This window comes from Trichomycterus rosablanca, chromosome 10 (genome assembly GCF_030014385.1).
Source record: "Trichomycterus rosablanca isolate fTriRos1 chromosome 10, fTriRos1.hap1, whole genome shotgun sequence".
NCBI lineage: Eukaryota > Metazoa > Chordata > Actinopteri > Siluriformes > Trichomycteridae > Trichomycterus > Trichomycterus rosablanca.
This window is the reverse complement of record NC_085997.1, coordinates 37043085-37064467: the sequence shown is the minus strand read 5'-3', so window position 1 is coordinate 37064467 and position 21383 is coordinate 37043085. Positions and strand designations below refer to the sequence as shown.

Below are 21383 nucleotides of genomic sequence, written 5' to 3'. Positions count from 1 at the left end.
CTTGGGTACCAGTACAAAGAAGAGCCTTGAGGTTTGGCTTACTCGAGTCCTGGGTACAAATGACAGTGTCGCCTCTTTTCAACTCAGTTTGAAAGGTGTGACATGCAGTAGTTGTAGCCAATGGGAGATAAACTTTCATTAGAATCATGTGACGAAAAAGTTTCCGCCCACCATGCAAGTTATTCACTTGGGGTCAGTAGGTGACTCTGAAAACTTAGTTTTGACAAGAACATTCTAAGTTGGTCCCAAAGAAACTTTTGTGAAAGTTTGTAAAACTTTTTGTAAAATTTAACTCTTAACATCACTAACATAATAAAAGAACAAAATCTAAATAACAGTATGTAGATTAAACAGGTCTAACACAGAAATCGTTACATATGTGAGTTAAGTGTGCAGTACAAATGTTCTTTTAGCTTTGTATACAGGATATTGGTAAAACACAATTCTTAACACTATATTTTGGGTCAAAGACAGTATCAAAAATAAAAGGGATACATAAAAGGTAAACTTGAGACAGTATGTCTAAGGATACTGTTCAGGGGTGCGTTTCCCAAAACATTCGTAACGCTAACCCTTCGTAACTAACGTAGTACTTAAAATTGTTCGTAAATTAAGAGTAGTCTGACCCATTCGTAACTCACTAAGTACTTCTTAACTTGAACTTTGCGTGCACAAAAACGATTAAATAAGCCAATTTGCCTTTAAAAAAGCTCACAGACGCACTGGGTCTATACACCGCAACATCACCTTTATAAAAAATATTACCTATCATGAAATATATATATTAAATTATACTTTATACTTGAATTGTGCTTACCTAATATATATATATATATATATATATATATATATATATATATATATATATATATATATATATATATATATATATAAATATATATATATATATACAGTGTATCACAAAAGTGAGTACACCCCTCACATTTCTGCAAATATTTCATTATATCTTTTTATGGGACAACACTATAGACATGAAACTTGGATATAACTTAGAGTAGTCAGTGTACAACTTGTATAGCAGTGTAGATTTACTGTCTTCTGAAAATAACTCAACACACAGCCATTAATGTCTAAATAGCTGGCAACATAAGTGAGTATACCCCACAGTGAACATGTCCAAATTGTGCCCAAGTGTGTCGTTGTCCCTCCCTGGTGTCATGTGTCAAGGTCCTAGGTGTAAATGGGGAGCAGGGCTGTTAAATTTGGTGTTTTGGGTACAATTCTCTCATACTGGCCACTGGATATTCAACATGGCACCTCATGGCAAAGAACTCTCTGAGGATGGATCAGTTTAAATATATCAGAATACTTGAGGAGATCATGTTGCCCTATGTCGAAGAAGAAATGTCCTTAAAATGGGTGTTTCAACATGACAATGACCCAAAACATCTTGGTTACAGACAAACAAGATTGAGGTAATAGAGTGACCAGCCCAATCCCCTGACTTCAATCCCATAGAGAACTTGTGGGCTGAAATCTGAAATGCGTTTTTATGAGGCAAAACCCAAAATTGCAGAAGAACTGTGGAATGTCATCTAATCATCCTGGACTGGATACCTGTTCAGAGGTGCCAGAAGTTGGTGGACTCCATACAACACAGATCTCGAAAACAATTGTTATGCCACTAAATATTAGTTCAGTAATTTAAAGTAAAGTGAAACCTCAAACATTTTTTTCAGTTTATAGATATTTTTTTTAGTTTTTAAAGAAAAATGCTGCACTGCTATTTTTTTGAACAGCCTAATATTCATTTTTCTTAACTTTCTGTAAAGGATTAACACAAACTGGCTAAATGTTGTTAATGTTTTGATTTAGAATTGAAAGTGGAGTATTTTCAGTGCATTTGCATTTATGGAAATAAAAGTTATTATAATGATTTTGTGCTTTATTCACGTTTTTTAAATCACTGCTATTTTTTTGAACACCACTGTATATATACATACACACACACACACACACTGATCAGCCATAACATTAAAACAACATCCTTGTTTCTACACCTACTGTCAATTTTATCAGCTCCACTTTCATGCTGTTCTTCAATGGTCAGGACCCCACATGACCCCCACAGAGCAGGTATTATTTAGGTGGTGGATCATTCTCAGCACTGCAGAGGCACTGACATGGTGGTGGTGTGTTAGTGTGTGTTGTGCTGGTATGAGTAGATCAAAAACAGCAGCGCTGCTGGAGTTTTTAAGTATTGTGTCCACTCACTGTCCACTCTATTAGACACTCCTACCTAGTTGGTCCACCTTGTAGATGTAAAGTCAGAGACGATCGCTCATCTGTTAATGCTGTTTGAGTCGGTCATCTTCTAGATCTTCATCAGTGTTCACAGGACGCTGCCCATGGGGCGCTGTTGGCTGGATATTTTTGATTGGTGGACGATTCTCAGTCCAGAAGTGACAGTGAGGTGTTTAAAAACCCCATTAGCACTGCTGTGTCTGATCCACTCATACAGCACAACACACACTAACTGGTTTTAATGTTATGGCTGCTCAGTATATACAGTCATGTGAAAAAGTTAGGACACCCTATGAGAACCTTTGTCTTTTTGAACATATGCGGTCTGCTCTTGGGCTGAACTTGTTAGGACAGTCTGACCTGGACATGCTGGCAGTTGTTTTAAATGTTCTCCACTTGTAAATGATTTTCCGGACAGTGGAATGGCTGATTTCTAATTGTTTTGAGATCTTTTTAAGTCCCTTCCCAGACTTCCCATATGCATCTACAACCTTCTTTCTGAAGGCCTCAGAGAGCTCTTTAGATCTCACCATGGTAATAACACTCACTTCAATAATCAAGAGCAAACCAAACTAATGTCTGAGGAGTAAATAAAATTCCAATGTCCTCTAACGATGGTCTAATCATTGTAGCTGATGTGATGCACTGGATTCTAATTTTAGACATTTTTAGTAGTAATAAATGTGGGGGTGTCCTAACTTTTTCCTCACAATAAATTTCCATTTTTGTTCATTACATTTCACAACTTGTGTTTAAAAGTAATTTTTTCAGTTTTATTTGTTTAGTTATATAAGCTCCATCTCTCAGTACTGTTCAAATGAAGCTCAAATGTTCATATGTTTAAATATGTTCAAAAAAACAAAGATTCGCATGGGGTGTCCTAACTTTTTCACATGACTGTATATATATATATATATATATATATATTAGGGCTGTCGAAGTTAACGCGATAATAACGCATTAACGCAATCTCAATTTAACGCGATTAAAAAAAATAGTGCCGTTAACGCAGATTCTAGTTCATGTTGAGACTTGACTGGTAGAACCAACGTTTTAATGTCGGACTTGCCACCGTTGTTCATTTGCGGTTTGTTAAAATAATATAACTGAGCGTCGTAGGGATGCACTTGCATAATAAAGAAATAAATACACGCTATATTCACAAGTTGTCGGGAGCAAAACACTTTATTAACTTAATCTGTTACGGCACTGAATACCGGAGTCAAGCACGCTAGTCCATGAACTATGGAAGCCCCAAAAGGGTCAAAACACACTCACTTCGTGTAGAAACTTCCACTTTTCACATTTCACTTAAAAAACCTTGTTTTCTATAACATTTACACAGATTTTATTTAATGCGATTAATCGCGATTAACTATATGAAATTCTGAGATTAATCGCGATTAAAATTTTTAATCGTTTGACAGCCCTAATATATATATTAGGGCTGTCGAAGTTAACGCGATAATAACGCATTAACGCAATCTCAATTTAACGCGATTAAGATAAATAGTGCCATTAACGCAAATTCTAGTTCATGTTGAGACTTGACTGGTAAAACAAACGTTTTAATGTCGGACATGTCACCGTTTTTCATTTGCGGTTTGTTAACATAATGTAAAAGAGCGTCGTAGCATCTGCACTTGCATAATAAAGAAATAAATACACGCTATATTCACAAGTTGTCGGGAGCAGAACACTTTATTAACTTATTCTGTTACGGTAAAGAATACCGGACAGCTGAGTCAAGCACGTTGTCCATGAACTATGGAAGCCCCAAAGGGTCAAAACACACTCACTTCGTGTAGAAACGTCCATCAAACCATTGGATAGTATTACTGCCTAGTATGTGAGTGAATAAAACTCCCTTACAGTTTTCTCTTGTCCCAGCAGTTTTTAACATAAGTACATTTAGCATAAAATGTGTTCACCATTTTAATTGTAACATTTCACTTAAAAATCCTTGTTTTCTATAACATTTACACAGATTTTTTTTAATGCGATTAATCGCGATTAACTATATGAAATTCTGAGATTAATCGCGATTAAAAATTTTAATCGTTTGACAGCCCTAATATATATATATATATATATACTGTATATATATATATATATACAGTGTATCACAAAAGTGAGTACACCCTATAACGAGGTCTGTAGTAGCTGGTGAACGTGCCCCGGGTTCCCAGCGAAACAGATCTTACAGAGCTCAGAAAACAAGGCCTTAAGTGATAGGTGGCTCATTAGGGCTGATCACCCGCAGCTGTGGGGCTGGCTATTTAAGCCAGCTCCGTGCAGCAGCGGGTGTCGCACCTTTTGTTTGTTTTCGCTCTCTGGTGGCAGCTCGTCCACGCTCATTTTGTAGCCTTAGGTGGTTTCCCCTGGTGGCATAAGGCCATCCGGGTGTGTAGACCGTAAGGTCGAGGTAGTTAGTGTTCCTTTCTCCTCTCTTAGAAATAGCGTGGTGCGACGCCGTGCAGTCCTTGTACTGCTGTTTGTTTGACCCGATTAGCATTTAGCATTAGCGGTTGCATGCCGTGATTCGGCGCTGGTTCAGTGCTCCGCTGTATTGCACTTATTGAATCTATTCATTGGATTCCACAACCGCTGGGTGGCGACTCCGTAAGGCACTCGGTTGGAGCGCCAGCAACCCCGGTTCGAATCCGCATGTTTGAGCTTGCCTAACTGAACTTACTTGTTTTTCTCTTTTTCAGATCGGCGTGCTTCAGCTACTGCGACCGTAAGCTGATCGCTCGCTGATCGATACCTACGTTAGCCGACCGCTGCGCTGGGGCTAGCCGTCGCCGGAGGTTTTTCTCCCGCACCTGCTCACCGTAGCGCTTTCAGCGCTAACGCGCCTTTCGTTACCTGCGCCAGATTGGCGTGGTGTTAACGCTCCCGGCTCTCGCCTTAGAGACCGGGGTTCGTGTCCGCTCTTTTCCTTTTTCCCTTTTGTCATGTTTTGGGTTCGCTGCTTAGCGGCTTCCGTCGGAGGTTCCGATCGGTTTTTTGGTTTGCCTTTTTATTTTCTCTGTTTACTTTTTGTTTGTTATTAATAAACAATTTATAATTTAAATTTATCTCTGCGTGTGAGTCCTCCCTTCTTCCCACGTGACACACCCCTAACATTTCTGCAAATATTTCATTATATCTTTTCATGGGACAACACTATAGACATGAAACTTGGATATAACTTAGAGTAGTCAGTGTACATCTTGTATAGCAGTGTAGATTTACTGTCTTCTGAAAATAACTCAACACACAGCCATTAATGTCTAAATAGCTGGCAACATAAGTGAGTACACCCCACAGTGAACATGTCCAAATTGTGCCCAAATGTGTCGTTGTCCCTCCCTGGTGTCATGTGTCAAGGTCCCAGGTGTAAATGGGGAGCAGGGCTGTTAAATTTGGTGTTTTGGGTACAATTCTCTCATACTGGCCACTGGATATTTAACATGGCACCTCATGGCAAAGAACTCTCTAAGGATGTGAGAAATAGAATTGTTGCTCTCCACAAAGATGGCCTGGGCTATAAGAAGATTGCTAACACCCTGAAACTGAGCTACAGCATGGTGGCCAAGGTCATACAGCGGTTTTCCAGGACAGGTTCCACTCGGAACAGGCTTCGCCAGGGTCGACCAAAGAAGTTGAGTCCACGTGTTCGGCGTCATATCCAGAGGTTGGCTTTAAAAAATAGACACATGAGTGCTGCCAGCATTGCTGCAGAGGTTGAAGACGTGGGAGGTCAGCCTGTCAGTGCTCAGACCATACGCCGCACACTGCATCAACTCGGTCTGCATGGTCGTCATCCCAGAAGGAAGGTGACGCACAAGAAAGCCCGCAAACAGTTTGCTGAAGACAAGCAGTCCAAGAACATGGATTACTGGAATGCCCTGTGGTCTGACGAGACCAAGATAAACTTGTTTGGCTCAGATGGTGTCCAGCATGTGTGGTGGCGCCCTGGTGAGGAGTACCAAGACAACTGTCTCTTGCCTACAGTCAAGCATGGTGGTGGTAGCATCATGGTCTTGGGCTGCATGAGTGTTGCTGGCACTGGGGAGCTGCGAATCATTGAGGGAAACATGAATTCCAACATGTACTGTGACATTCTGAAACAGAGCATGATCCCCTCCCTTCGAAAACTGATCCCCTCCCTTTTTCCAACAGGATAACGACCCCAAACACAACCTCCAAGATGACAACTGCCTTGCTGAGGAAGCTGAAGGTAGAGGTGATGGACTAAACCCAATTGAGCACCTGTAGCGCATCCTCAAGTGGAAGGTGGAGGAGTTCAAGGTGTCAAACATCCACCAGCTCCGTGATGTCATCATGGAGGAGTGGAAGAGGATTCCAGTAGCAACCTGTGCAGCTCTGGTGAATTCCATGCCCAGGAGGGTTAAGGAAGTGCTGGATAATAATGGTGGTCACACAAAATATTGACACTTTGGGCACAATTTGGACATGTTCACTGTGGGGTGTACTCACTTATGTTGCAGCTATTTAGACATTAATGGCTGTGTGTTGAGTTATTTTCAGAAGACAGTAAATCTACACTGCTATACAAGTTGTACACTGACTACTCTAAGTTACATCCAAGTTTCATGTCTATAGTGTTGTCCCATGAAAAGATATAATGAAATATTTGCAGAAATGTGAGGGGTGTACTCACTTTTGTGATACACTGTATATATATATATATAGGTCATTCATTCAAATTTGACTATAAAATATATATGTTGTATTTCAATGTTTAAATTATTTTATTATTTTTATAACTGGCAAAGAAATAGATGGCACTGGTTAGCTATAATTCTGCCATTGAAAGCTGCTTGGCCATGAAGTCCTGTTGATCAGGTGAAGCTATTTGACTGGACTGTGCAGAGGAAGGCCCAGGAGACCCAGAACTGCTGCAAAGTGAAGGCTGCACAAGAGATGGGGTAGATGGGTAGATAGGAACTTTAAACATACATTTAATCCCCCAGCTATCCCTTCAGTGGCTGTTGGGCCTAGTAATCTCAGCGTTGCTTCCTCTTCCACAGTAAGGCCTGTTGCAGATAACTGACCTCCACCTGTCTTGGCCCTCTCTTTCCTAAATTATGCCCCCGTTTGCGCAGAAGATTTGCCATGCTTCTGGATTGATGCATGAAAGGTTAATTGTGCGCCTATTTATAGGCTTGATATGCAACAGATAGCGATTGCAAATGTAATGTTTTTATACCAGTAATCTATTGGTTAGTAGTTTATAAAAAAAAAATTTCTTAATGAATTATTAGCTTTTTGTGATGTAATAATAAGAAATGATATGATAATCGGTAATTCAGTTTTCGACTGGCGGTGCCTTTTCAGAGGTGGAGCAAACAAAGAACTACTTGCACCTCATTCTTAGTTTCGGGGCTTCAAGGGCTTTTGGGAAACACTCGCAAAATTGGCGTTCTTAAAGTTACGTCGTTTTTAAAGTTGTTCGTAAATCGCTAAGATCAATCGTTATTGGGAAACGCACCCCAGTTCAATTACAGAGTGAAGGATGTTTGTGTTGCATGCACTGGGAGGGAGAGTAAATTGGGTGTCTGTCTCTTCTTGTACCTTCTTGTCTCTTTCCTCCAGAGAGGTTGTACAAAGTTAAGATATCCCTTACGGTGAAATAAGAGTTGGTCCGAGCTGTGACACTGTTAGCCCTTGTAAAGTCATAAATATAGGTGCAAGATGCTTGTAAGTGTGGGGGGAGAAGCTTTAGGTTCTCTTTCAGGGTTGTAAAAGTGGTCAGATTATAAGCAGATCCTGGCATGAAGGCCTTAGGATAAAATAGAAAAAAAAGAAGTTTTTGAAGAATAATCCACGGTTTCTCTAGCAGCGTTCCGCTACATAATAATAATAAATAACACATTATTATTATTATTATTATTATTATTATTACTATTAAGGTTATTAGTTCACAAATGCAAAATGTCACTAAGCAATTTCTAAAAGATTTTTTATCATCTTTACAAACTAATCATTTGTAGGTACAAAGCACATGGAACAGTGGTCTCCGGGTCAAGGAAAAAACTCAAACTGTCACCCTATACGAAGAGGAAATTTAATTTAGCAACCATCAAAAAAATGGCACTGTCCACAGCCAAGCAAATTTTACATCGCCTGCTGTGCAGGACAAAAAGCCCCTGGTCCAAAAAGCAGCCGGTGATGATAAAAAGAGCAAACCGACATGTAAACAAATACTGAGTGTGCTGTATGTATATCTTTGACACACCAGCCCATGAAAAAACATTCATTTTTTGTACATTTTTAAATGTCACAGAAAAATAATAGTTGCAGTAAACATTAAAACCATTAAGGCTGTGATGTTATGAGCAATAACTCATTAGTTACTAAGTTACTTACCAAGATTACGCTCATAATGGAAAGGAATCCTCACCACTCGACACCAGCTGATTAATTCCATTAAAAAGTATTTCAGAACAATAATTTTTTTATGATGATCCTTGTTGCAGAATTCTAAATAAAAAAATAGATGTTAATAAAAACATTTCTCTGAAAAGATATTTATGAGTAAAAACAAACACAAATTATTTGATTGGAGTAAATCCACACACACACACACACACACACACACACCTGTCCAAGTTCTTATCCAAACAGAAAGCTACAATGACCTTCAACAAAACAAAGCTTAAACTTCTGACTTCTCCTACTGCACCTCCCAACTATATTTTTTTAGGAAAAGACAAAATCTTTTATTCTGTGATCCACCAAAGGATCAGTCAGTACAATCAATAATGATGGTGCCAAGCCTTCATGAGATAATTGTCAGTTGGTTCAAACAGAACATTTCTTAATGCAAAAGATCAGCTTGGGTCTTACACCATCCACTGTTCATAATATTGTGAAAGTTAAAGACAATCTGCAGAGACCAACTGCACCTGGTTTTCATTCAACATAAATACTGTCACATCATCACCATCACCGCTGCCACATCATCAACCAACTGATGTCACATCATCACCCCACTGATGCCACATCATCACCCCACTAATGTCACATCATCACCTCACTGATGTCACATCATTACCCATCATCACCCCACTGATGTCACATCATCACCATCACCGCTGCCACATCATCACCATCACCGCTGCCACATCATCACCCCACTGATGTCACATCATCACCCCACTGATGCCACATCAGCACCCCACTGATGTCACATCATCACCATCACCGCTGCCACATCATCACCCCACTGATGTCACATCATCACCCCACTGATGCCACATCAGCACCCCACTGATGTCACATCACCATCACCGCTGATGTCACATCATCACCCCACTGATGCCACATCATCACCATCACCGCTGCCACATCATCACCCCACTGATGTCACATCATCACCCCACTGATGTCACATCAGCACCCCACTGATGTCACATCAGCACCCCACTGATGTCACAGCACCATCACCGCTGCCACATCATCACCCCACTGATGTCACATCATCACCCCACTGATGCCACATCAGCACCCCACTGATGTCACATCATCACCATCACCGCTGCCACATCACCCCACTGATGTCACATCACCATCACCGCTGCCACATCATCACCCCACTGATGTCACATCATCACCCCACTGATGTCACATTAGCACCCCACTGATGTCACAGCACCATCACCGCTGCCACATCATCACCCCACTGATGTCACATCATCACCCCACTGATGCCACATCAGCACCCCACTGATGTCACATCATCACCATCACCGCTGCCACATCATCACCCCACTGATGTCACATCATCACCCCACTGATGCCACATCAGCACCCCACTGATGTCACATCACCATCACCGCTGCCACATCATCACCCCACTGATGTCACATCATCACCCCACTGATGTCACATTAGCACCCCACTGATGTCACAGCACCATCACCGCTGCCACATCATCACCCCACTGATGTCACATCATCACCATCACCGCTGCCACATCATCACCCCACTGATGTCACATCATCACCATCACCGCTGCCACATCATCACCCCACTGATGTCACATCATCACCCCACTGATGCCACATCAGCACCCCACTGATGTCACATCACCATCACCGCTGCCACATCATCACCCCACTGATGTCACATCATCACCCCACTGATGCCACATCATCACCCCACTGATGCCACATCATCACCATCACCGCTGCCACATCATCACCATCACCGCTGCCACATCATCACCCCACTGATGTCACATCATCACCCTCACCGCTGCCACATCATCACCCCACTGATGTCACATCATCACCATCACCGCTGCCACATCATCACCCCACTGATGCCACATCATCACCTCACTGATGTCACAATGTCAGTGGCTGCACTTACTGATCCATCTAGCTATAAAATTCTGTTCATCTATCCGAACCTTTATTCTGACAGGGTTTCAGTAGATTTGCAATAGAGTAAGAAAGTGTTTACTGATGAAGCACATCTGTAAGTCTGTGAGTGGTTCTGGATAAGAACACCTGTGAAATGCAGAGAATGTAACTTGTATGTGTGATACTGAAAATATCTCCTGTGTGTTTGATAATGATTTTAACAGGTGAGAAAAAATATTCATCTTTCAACATATGATAACTGCTTCCCTTACCCTGTCTCCTCACACCTTTTGGGTAGGGAAACATTCTATAACAACCAGCAATCTCTATCAAATTTCCCCAGTCTTTGTTCTCCAGACCATCTTTGTAATCCCCTTTCCATTCCCATTTCCTTTCCCCCTTAATTTCCTTCTCTTTTTGTTACTTCCTCCCCTCATTCCTAGTGTAGATAAAACCTTCCCAAAAATATTTAGAGGCAGATTTTATTGGTTTTCCAAGCTGTGCCCATATGTCTGTATGTGTTAATAAAAACTCTAATGCTGAAGACCGTGTCTCATGTTTGCCGAATTTCTAACACAGGCAATCTAACCAATCAGCAACTAGAAGTCAGAAACACACCTACACTCAATTTTACTATTTGTTTTGTTAACTTTTTAACATTTTGAAAAATGTGTTTTATGTTTTCTTTGTTGTGGAAAAAAAATTACTTAAAAAGTGTCACTGCTTATATGATGGAGTTACAGACTACTTTATAATAAATGATATGAAAAAATATCAAATTTTGAAATTCCTACCTTGTAAGCTGCAGCAGACAAGCCCTATAAGGTTTGCAGCTAGTAGTAACGTCAGGTCTATATAATTATTTTTTGGGTCTCTTTTATACCAGACAGACCAAATAAAAGCTAAAACAACAAAAACACAATGATACAGATTTATCAAATTGAATATTTACACACATAGAAGAAATAATGAATGAAAAGTCTCTCCTTGTACTTACTGTCAAAAAAGAAAAAAATCAAATAAAATACATTAATATTTTAGTTTCTTTAGTTTCATGCAATTTATACAGATTTCTAAAGTGTAATAAACTGTTTATTTTCGTAATAAGTTTGTATGAAAGAAAATAGCTAAAATATGACATTTTCATTTTATTTTAATTTACTGATTTCATCTGATGTGCATTTTAAGAAGATTTTGTACTGGGCCTTACCGTAAAATATGCTAATAAAGGGGAACCGTCACATTTGGGGCAGCACAGTTGCACATCTGTTAGAGTGGGTGGTGCATAGCAACATGGGGTTTAATCCTCAACTTTACTTACTGTCCTTGAGGACTTTTGCTTGTTGTCTACACAGATTTTCTCCTGATACTGTGTTTTTCCCACCTCCCAAAAATGTGTCCCTTGGAGTGTGTAACTGAGTAAATGTAGGACTGGGTTTTAGCCTGCCAAGAGTGTGCACAATAGGCCGAAACATAACCACCCCTCAAACATGCAAATTAAACCTCCTTTTTCATAACAATTGCATGTCACAGTAACATTTTAAATGTATCTGTTGATGCATGCTCAATAATCCAGGTACACAAATCCACAAAGTTGAATCAGTTCATCTGGACACAAGTTTGTTGTAGAGATACGTTTCGTCACTCAATCCGAATGACTTCTTCAGTCTGAGCTGGTGTTGAATACCCCAACCTTATATGCAGTTGATTTGCATAACGACCGATCACCGCCCATTGCATAACAATGGAACTGGTGATCAGGTCTATATGAAATTCACAATGACCATTAATTACAATGGTCATGTGTGTCTTTCACACATGATTGGGGTAACGCTCCACCATCACAATCTCTCACCATCATACAATGCCGTCATTGGAGCATTACCCCAATCATGTGAAGAAGTCATTCGGATTGAGTGACGAAACGTATCTCTACAACAAACTTGTGTCCAGATGAACTGATTCAACTTTGTGGATTTTAAATGTACTTATTCACTTATTTTTGTTTTCTTGCCTTTTCACTCTTTTTCTTCTAATTTATTTCCAAGGTGTGCAGTCACCAGCCACTTCACTGCATCAGCCAAAAATGGATCCTCACTGTGTACAGTCACATAATGTCCTGAGCCTCGTTTAGTATTAATTTGCTCCAGGTGGGAATATTGATGCCGGGCCTAATAACGTCTGGTATTCTGCTGTCATAAAATACCAGCATACTTTATCTTTTCATGGGAACCTGGCAGAGTTTGCAACACTTTCGGGCCTCAGAACGGCTCTGGGAGAACAAATTGTCCAAGAGGTGACATGATGTTCTATTTCCAGAAGAGACCACACCTTAAATCCATGTTATACCCTGGATTCCCTGTCCACTTTTTTCGAGAACTGGGTTGTTGCAGATGGCCAGAGTAGCTTCTCATATTGTGAGTATTTTGCTATTTTTTAATAAGTGCATTATAATACATTTACTGCATTCAGCATGGAAGAATCTTTACATGGAGGTGGTCCTTTACACTTTGTTTATTTTTCTAGATGATTTAGACAACCAGACAGAGGTGGGTCATTTGCACAAAAAACTGATAGCACAGTACAGTGGAGGGATTGGGATCCTGGGTGCTCGAGAGGTGCAGCAGTAAAACACGCTAACCCGCTAGTGCTGACATCTAAAACTCGTGAGTTCAAACCTCAGCTCTGGTAATAGCCAGCTGAGGGCCTACACAGACAATAATTGGCCGGAGGGGATTCTTAAGACTGTTGCAATTAAAACCTCTGCCTTTTTATTAATGGTGCCTGCACTAAGACAGGGAGATTAAATATTGGTGTGTGACTCTTCATGCGTGATACAAATCTCCATATTAAGCTGCCTTGTACAGGTGAAAAGTAGTGGTTGGCACTGCACGTGTCAGAGGGGGCATTTGTTAGTTATGGCCCTCCTCAGTTAGGAGTGGAGGTCAGCAGCAGTAGAGGAAACAAAAATACAAATCAGGTAATTGGATATGACTAGATTGTGAGAAAAATGGTTTGAAGAACACAATGGGGAGCTCATGGTGTTGCTTTGCCCTTGAAATTCCCCCCAACTCTCTAACTGAGCATAAAAAGACTTCTAGCTGGCTATATTTTATGGCCTATAGGAATTAAAGTGTAATTTTTACATAAAACACCTCGATTCATTTTTACTCGTTATATTTTACTCTGTTGCATTTCTGTCCAGGTTCTTCTTTTGGTACCTGGTGTGAGCCACACAAAAATGCTGTCACCCATCTGAATGTATAATATTTAGATGATACGAAATAAAACAATATCTAATGTTAAAGTTTGACTTTATTACATTTATATTTAGGATTTTTTAGATTTTTGTTTTTATCCCCTAGTAAAAAATGTACTTAACTGTACTTAAAATATACTGAGATTTGTCTAGATATACCTGTACTTTAAATAAACTACTGAATGTCTGTACTTATTTTAAACATGTTAAAAACATTAATGTAATACTTTGATCAAATGATTGCAAGTACACTTATCATACTTATCATAAAGTATACTTATTAAAAATACATTACCATGAAGTATACTTTTAGTTACATTTAAGTTTTATTTAATTTAATATACAACCCCAATTCCAATGAAGTTGGGACGTTGTGTAAAACATAAATAAAAACAGAATACGATGATTTGCAAATCCTTTTCAACCCATATTCAATTGAATACACTACAAAGACAAGATATTTAATGTTCAAATGGATAAACTTTATTGTTTTTTGCAAATATTCACTCATTTTGAATTTGATGCCTGCAACACGTTCCAAAGAAGTTGGGACAGGGGCATGTTTACCACTGTGTTACATCACCTTTCCTTTTAACAACACTCAATAAGCGTTTGGGAACTGAGGACACTAATTGTTGAAGCTTTGTAGGTGGAATTCTTTCCCATTCTTGCTTGATGTACAACTTCAATTGCTCAACAGTCCGGGGTCTCCGTTGTCGTATTTTGCGCTTAATAATGCGCCACACATTTTCAATGGGAGACAGGTCTGGACTGCAGGCAGGCCAGTCTAGTACCCGCACTCTTTTACTACGAAGCCACGCTGTTGTAACACATGCAGAAGGTGGCTTGGCATCGTCTTGCTGAAATAAGCAGGGACGTCCCTGAAAAAGATGTTGCTTGGATGGCAGCATATGTTGCTCCAAAACCTGTATGTACCTTTCAGCATTAATGGTGCCTTCACAGATGTGCAAGTTACCCATGCCATGGGCACTAACACACCCCCATACCATCAGAGATGCTGGCTTTTCAACTTTGCGCTGATAACAATCCGGACAGTCCTGTTCCTCTTTGGCCCGGAGGACACGACGTCCATGATTTCCAAAAACAATTTGAAATGTGGACTCGTCAGACCACAGGACACTTTTCCACTTTGCGTCAGTCCATCTCAGATGAGCTCGGGCCCAGAGAAGCTGGCGGCGTTTCTGGGTGTTGTTGATATATGGCTTTCGCTTTGCATGGTAGAGTTTTAACTTGCACTTGTAGATGGAGCGACGAACTGTGTTCACTGACGATGGTTTTCTGAAGTGTTCCTGAGCCCATGTGGTAATATCCGTTACAGAATGATGTTGGTTCTTCATGCAGTGCCGCCTGAGGGATCGAAGGTCACGGGCATTCAATGTTGGTTTTTGGCCTTGCCGTTTACTTGCACAGATTTCTCCAGATTCTCTGAATCTTTTGATGATATTATGGACTGTAGATGATGAAATCCCTAAATTCCTTGCAATTGCACATTGAGAAACGTTCTTAAACTGTTGGACTATTTGCTCACGCAATTGTTCACAAAGTGGTGAACCTTGCTTGTGAATGACTGATCCTTTCGGGGATGCTCCCTTTGTACCCAATCATGACATTTACCTGTTTCAAATTAACCTGTTCACCTGTGGAATGTTCCAAACCGGTGTTTTTTGAGCATTCCACAACTTTCCCAGTCTTTTGTTGCCCCTGTCCCAACTTCTTTGGAACGTGTTGCAGGCATCAAATTCAAAATGAGTGAATATTTGCAAAAAAACAATAAAGTTTATCCGTTTGAACATTAAATATCTTGTCTTTGTAGTGTATTCAATTGAATATGGGTTGAAAAGGATTTGCAAATCATCGTATTCTGTTTTTATTTATGTTTTACACAACGTCCCAACTTCATTGGAATTGGGGTTGTACTTCTCAAACACTTGTTTTCAAATAGATGTTTGGTATATGTTAAACAACTGCTTTTAACACGTTTTACAAAGAGAACAATTGTACTTATTATGCTTTAATTGTACAAAAATAATACAAAAGCTAGACTTCAGTTGTATTAAGTGTACTAAACTGTACTAAATTGAGACTATTTTAAGTATATTTAATTCAACTTAAGTATACTACAGCATGTGTATTTAACTCCATGTTTCACATACACTTCAAGTGAACTTAAAGCACATTTAATGAGTATTCCAAGTGCTCCAAGAGTACATTAAAATTATTCCTGCGTTTTACCTAATGAGCTAAGGACACTAATTATGATAAGAAACGGATGAATGAAAGAGTTAAAATATACATGTCAAGTGTATTTTCAAGTGATCAGAGCTCAGAATAATAAGTTTATGTTACATATCTTTAGTATTACAGGTCAAATTAAGCAGATTTTGAAAACATGTAAAAACATTCAGTTCAACAACAACTTTGTGGTAAAATACCTTACGTGCCTATTACATTTACAATAGCTTTGAATATTGCGCTCAGGTGGTGCAGCGGTAAAACACGCTAACGCATCAGAAATTTCTACCTGTAAAAAAAATCTGTAAAATCTGTAAAATTTCTACCTGTAAAAAAATCTGTAAAATTTGTACCTGTAAAAAAGAAATCTGCAAAATTTGTACCTGTAAAAAATCTGTAAAATGTCTACCTGTAAAAAAAAAATCTGTAACTGTAAAAAAATTTGTACCTGTAAAAAATAAATTTGTACTTTTATTTTCGATGTGAGAATAAAAACTTTACAGCACAGTTTCAAATCTGCCCGCCACGAGTTTTGCAACAAATATCTCAGTCAGCGTGTTGCAAAACTGATCTGTACCTGTAGCTGGCGAGGGGTGGGGCATGGGGCGCAGGGGGCAGGACAAAGGGGGAAATAGATGTAATTACTGACCAATCAAAGGAACTTATACTTCCATACTGAACATTACGCAAAGGCAGTACGCGAGAGTGGTTAGTATGTCCGAATACGTAGTATACAGTTAGGCCCAGAAATATTTGGACAGTGACACAAGTTTAGGCATTTTAGCTGTTTACCAAAACATATCCAAGATACAGTTATATAATCAATATGGGCTTAAAGTGCAGACTCTCAGCTTTAATTTGAGGTATTCACATTAATTGGAGGAAGGATTTAGGAATTACAGCTCTTTAATATGTAGCTGCCTCTTTTTCAAGGGACCAAAAGTAACTGGACAATTATTTCAAAAGCTATTTCATGGGCTGCATGAGCTATTCCCTCGTTAATCCATCATCACTTAAGCAGGTAAAAGGTCTGGAGTTGATTCCAGGTGTGGCATTTGCATTTGGAAGCCGTTGCTGTGAACCTAAAGAAGCCAGCCCAGTTCTGGAACAGCATTCTTTGGACAGATGAAACTAAGATTAACCTGTACCAGAATGATGGGAAAAATAAAGTATGGAGAAGGCTTGGAACGGCTCATGATCTAAAGCACACCACATCCTCTGTAAAACATGGTGGAGGCAGTGTGATGGCATGGGCATGCATGGCTTCCAATGGCACTGGGTAATTAGTGTTTATTGATGATGTGACAGAAGACAGAAGCAGCCGGATGAATTCTAAAGTGTACAGGGATATACTTCTGCTTAGATTCAACCAAATGCAGCAAGGTTGATTGGACGGCGCTTCACAGTACAGATGGACAATGACCCAAAACATACTGCCAAAGTTTTTTAAGGCAAAGAAGTGGAATATTCTGCAATGGCTGGGTCAATCACCAGATTCTTAACCCGATCGAGCATGCATTTCACTTGCTTAAGACAAAACTTAAGGCAGAAAGACCCACAAACAAGCAACAAATGAAAATTGTCACTGTCCAAATATTTCTGGGCCTAACTGTATATTAAAAAGTAAGCAAAACTTACCCAGATGACCTACTGCCTGGGCAGCCATTTTTGAGTATGCAAACTATGCACACTTACGGTCTGATAAGCTATCCCATAATGCACTTGGAGCTTCAAAGGCGCTCGTAGCGAAGAAGAAAGATGGTGGAAAGCGGAGTAAGACAAACAATAAACATGTTATGATTTAGTACGACCCTAAATAACGTCACGAGTAGATATGTGGAGAAAGATAATAAAAGTAATAATAATAAAAGTCTTACAGCATGGGACAGTAACGAATCATACAATGTACTACAGCATGGGTACAGTAATAAAGAATGAAATATAGAAAATTAACAAAAATGGAGAAACGTACTTTTTCATATAACGAAGGCTGTAGTAGTTACCATGTCACTTACACTACTTACTACAACTGCATTACATAATAAAAGTCTTACAGCATGGGAACAGTAACGAATCATACAATGTACTACAGCATGAGTACAGTAATAAAGAATGAAATACAGAAAATTAACAAAAATGGAGAAACATAACATTTTCATATAAACTAGGAAACTATTACAACCTTCGTTATATGAAAATTTGTGTTATTTGATTTTTGTTAATTTTCTATATTTCTTTCTTTACAAGGAGCTTGGAACATCATAACTAATGTCATAACTTTCTTATTCGTGTTGCTATGGATTTTATAGTAGATTGTGCCTGAGTGTTTGCTACTTAATATCAACTTATTAGCTATTAGCGTTTAACTGTGGTAAAGTTAAACATTACAAAATAAAAGTTCTACAGCATGGGTACCGTAATGAAGAATAAAATATAGACAATTAACAAAAATGAAACGCAAATTTTCTTATAACCTAGAAAACTATTACCTTTGTTAATTTTTTACATTTTATTCTTTATCACTATACCCACACTGTAGAGCTTTTTTTCTGTAATTTAGGGGTAGTAGGTGGTACATGTCACTAGGTAACTACATCGCTTATTACATTAAAATTTCCCTTTATAATTTTTAGAATTTTTTACACGTTATGTATTTGACTGTACCCATACTGTAATACTTAATACAGTTGTGGTGAATGGTAAATGTCACTAGGTAATACAGAACTATAACATGGCTTCATGCACTCTTGAGAGGCTCCCTTGGCTTTTAAACGCAGATGAAGCTCACAATCACAAAATAGCGTTAAATAAAAATAAACAGAAAGACTTTTAAAAATATATTTGATTGTAGTTTGTTTTGTTTACTGCATAGTCAGTTCGTGCAGGTTTATTCATTTTTGGATGTATATAAACGAGATGAAAGAAACTCGAATGCCAGCAGTATGTCCAATATAGAACTAGTAGCAGGGGCGGCTCGTTCCTTGGGGCGATCAGGTGACGCACCACCAAAGGGCGAAAGGGAAGAAATGTTTCTATCACAGTTGTGACTTGCCTCTGAATATCATAGTCCAATCATCGTCGACTTGGGCCGACTTCAGTCTGACTCTCATGTTAAGGCTCTTTTTTTCGAACTGCAGGCGCTGCAATACAATCTGAATGGCTTCCGGGAGGGCTCGCACTTACGTGCTTGCGTCACACGTAACCTGGTGTCGCGATCTCGTCACCATGACTACCATCACCTCAGTTCGGAGCAACTCCATCGTGTCATTAAGGGAAATGCCATTCAGTCGTCGTAGTAATCAGGATAAATTAGCAACTTAAGAATTAGGGCCACCAAGTCCAAATTTAAACATCAAGCAAGTATCTACAAAGGTGGGAAAATCATATAAGTTACAAGTAAGCCACCACTGACTACCAGGGTTAAACGCATTAGCTAAAAAGTTGTCATTAACTAGCAGGCAACACGCAGGCAAGATCTACCATTAAACCCACAGCAACACTAATAAGGAAGTTATGACATGAGTTATGATGTTTCGTGATCTAACTACACTGAGACTTTGTGATTATTTGGCATTAAGCAGCCAAAACAGACAAGCTTCTTGGTGTGCTAAAACAAGCTCCTTTGATTGGTCTGTAATTACGTCTATTTCCCACTTTGTCCCGCCCCCCTGCACCCCTACGCCCCGCCCCTCAGCAGCTACAGGTACAAATCAGGGGTGCGTTTCCCGATAACGATTAATCTTAGCGATTTACAAATAACTTTAAGAATGACGTAACTTTAAGAACGCCAATTTTGCGAGTGTTACCCAAAAGCCCTCGTAAGTCTCCAAAACTAAGAACGAGGTGTAAGTAGTTCTTTGTTTGCGCCGCCTCTGAAAAGGCACCGCCAGTCGAACACTGAATCACAGATTATCATATCATTTCTTATTATTACATCACAATAGCAAATAATTCTTCAAGAAAACCTTTTTTATAAACTATTAACCAATAGATCTTTAAATTACTGGTATAAAAACATTACATTTGCAATCACTAGCTGTTGCATATTAAGCCTATAAATAGGCTTTAACCTTTCATGCATCAATCCAGAAAAGCATGCCAAGTCTACAGCGCAAACTGGAGCACAAATTAGGGCCAAGACAGGTGTAGGTCAGTTATCTGCAACAGGCCTTACTGTGGAAGAGGAAGCATTACTGACAATACTAGGTCCAGCAGCCACTGAAGGGATAGCTGGGGGAGTAAATGTATGTTTAAAGTTCCCATCTACCCATCTCTTGTGCAGCCTTCACTTTGCAGAAGTCCTGGGTCTCCTGGGCCTTCCTCTGCACAGTCCAGTCAAATAGCTTCACCTGATCAACAGGACTTCATGGCCAAACAGTTTTCAATGGCAGAATTATAGCTAACTAGTGCCATCTAATAATCTATAATCAGACGAAGAATCGCTATAGGCAAGACAGCACTGAAAGATATGGATAAAGTATGGAAATCAGGCCATGTCAGTGTCACTGCAGTGCTGAGAATGATCCACCACTTAAATAATACCTGCTCTGTGGTGGTCCTGTGGGGGTCCTGACCATTGAATAACAGGGTGAAAGCAGGTTAAAAAAAGGATGTAGAGAAACAGATGGACTACAGTCAGTAATTGTAGAACTACAAAGTGCTTCTATATGGTAAGTGGAGCTTATAAAATGGACAGTGAGTGTAGAAACAAGGAGGTGGTTTTAATGTTATAGCTGATCGGTGTATATATTAGCACTTGGAATACTCATTAAATGTGTTTTTAAGTTCACTTTAAATATATGTGAAACATGGAGTTAAATACACATGCTGTAGTATACTTAAAATGAATTAAATATACTTAAAATAGTCTCAATTTAGTACAGTTTAGTACACTTAATACAATTAAAGTGTAGCTTTTGCATTATTTTTGTACAATAAAAGCATAATAAGTACAAAAATTATTGTTCCATTTTAGCACTCTTTAAGTGTATTGATCATTAGTGTGACAATAATATACTTTAGTGCACTGTAGCATATTGAAGATAAGTATACCTAAGTATCATTTTTTTTCACCAGGGTCAGCATTACATATTATACTTTATTATTTATGGTTCTCTACTTGCAAAACCTTAAAATGATGAGACAGTAATATCACATGTACTTACCTAAGTAAGCAGCATTACTTATTATAGAATATTCCAGTACAATTGTAAATTCAATAATTAATT

The 21383-nt window shown here is 39.1% G+C and overlaps 1 protein-coding gene across 1 annotated transcript in view; it reads right to left on the bottom strand.

Annotated features, from left to right (window-relative positions):
• The window catches only part of LOC134322022 (uncharacterized), a 33166-nt gene extending 11796 nt beyond the window's left edge, over positions 1–21370 (bottom strand). Inside the window, exons 1-3 of the mRNA XM_063003893.1 lie at positions 21321–21370; positions 11438–11545; positions 8644–8757 (exon numbers count right to left, since the gene is read on the bottom strand). Of these exons, the coding sequence (XP_062859963.1) occupies positions 8644–8704 (61 nt within the window). The 5' untranslated portion in view covers positions 8705–8757; positions 11438–11545; positions 21321–21370. The remainder of the gene's footprint in view (positions 1–8643; positions 8758–11437; positions 11546–21320) is intronic.
• Positions 21371–21383: the final 13 nt, after the last annotated feature.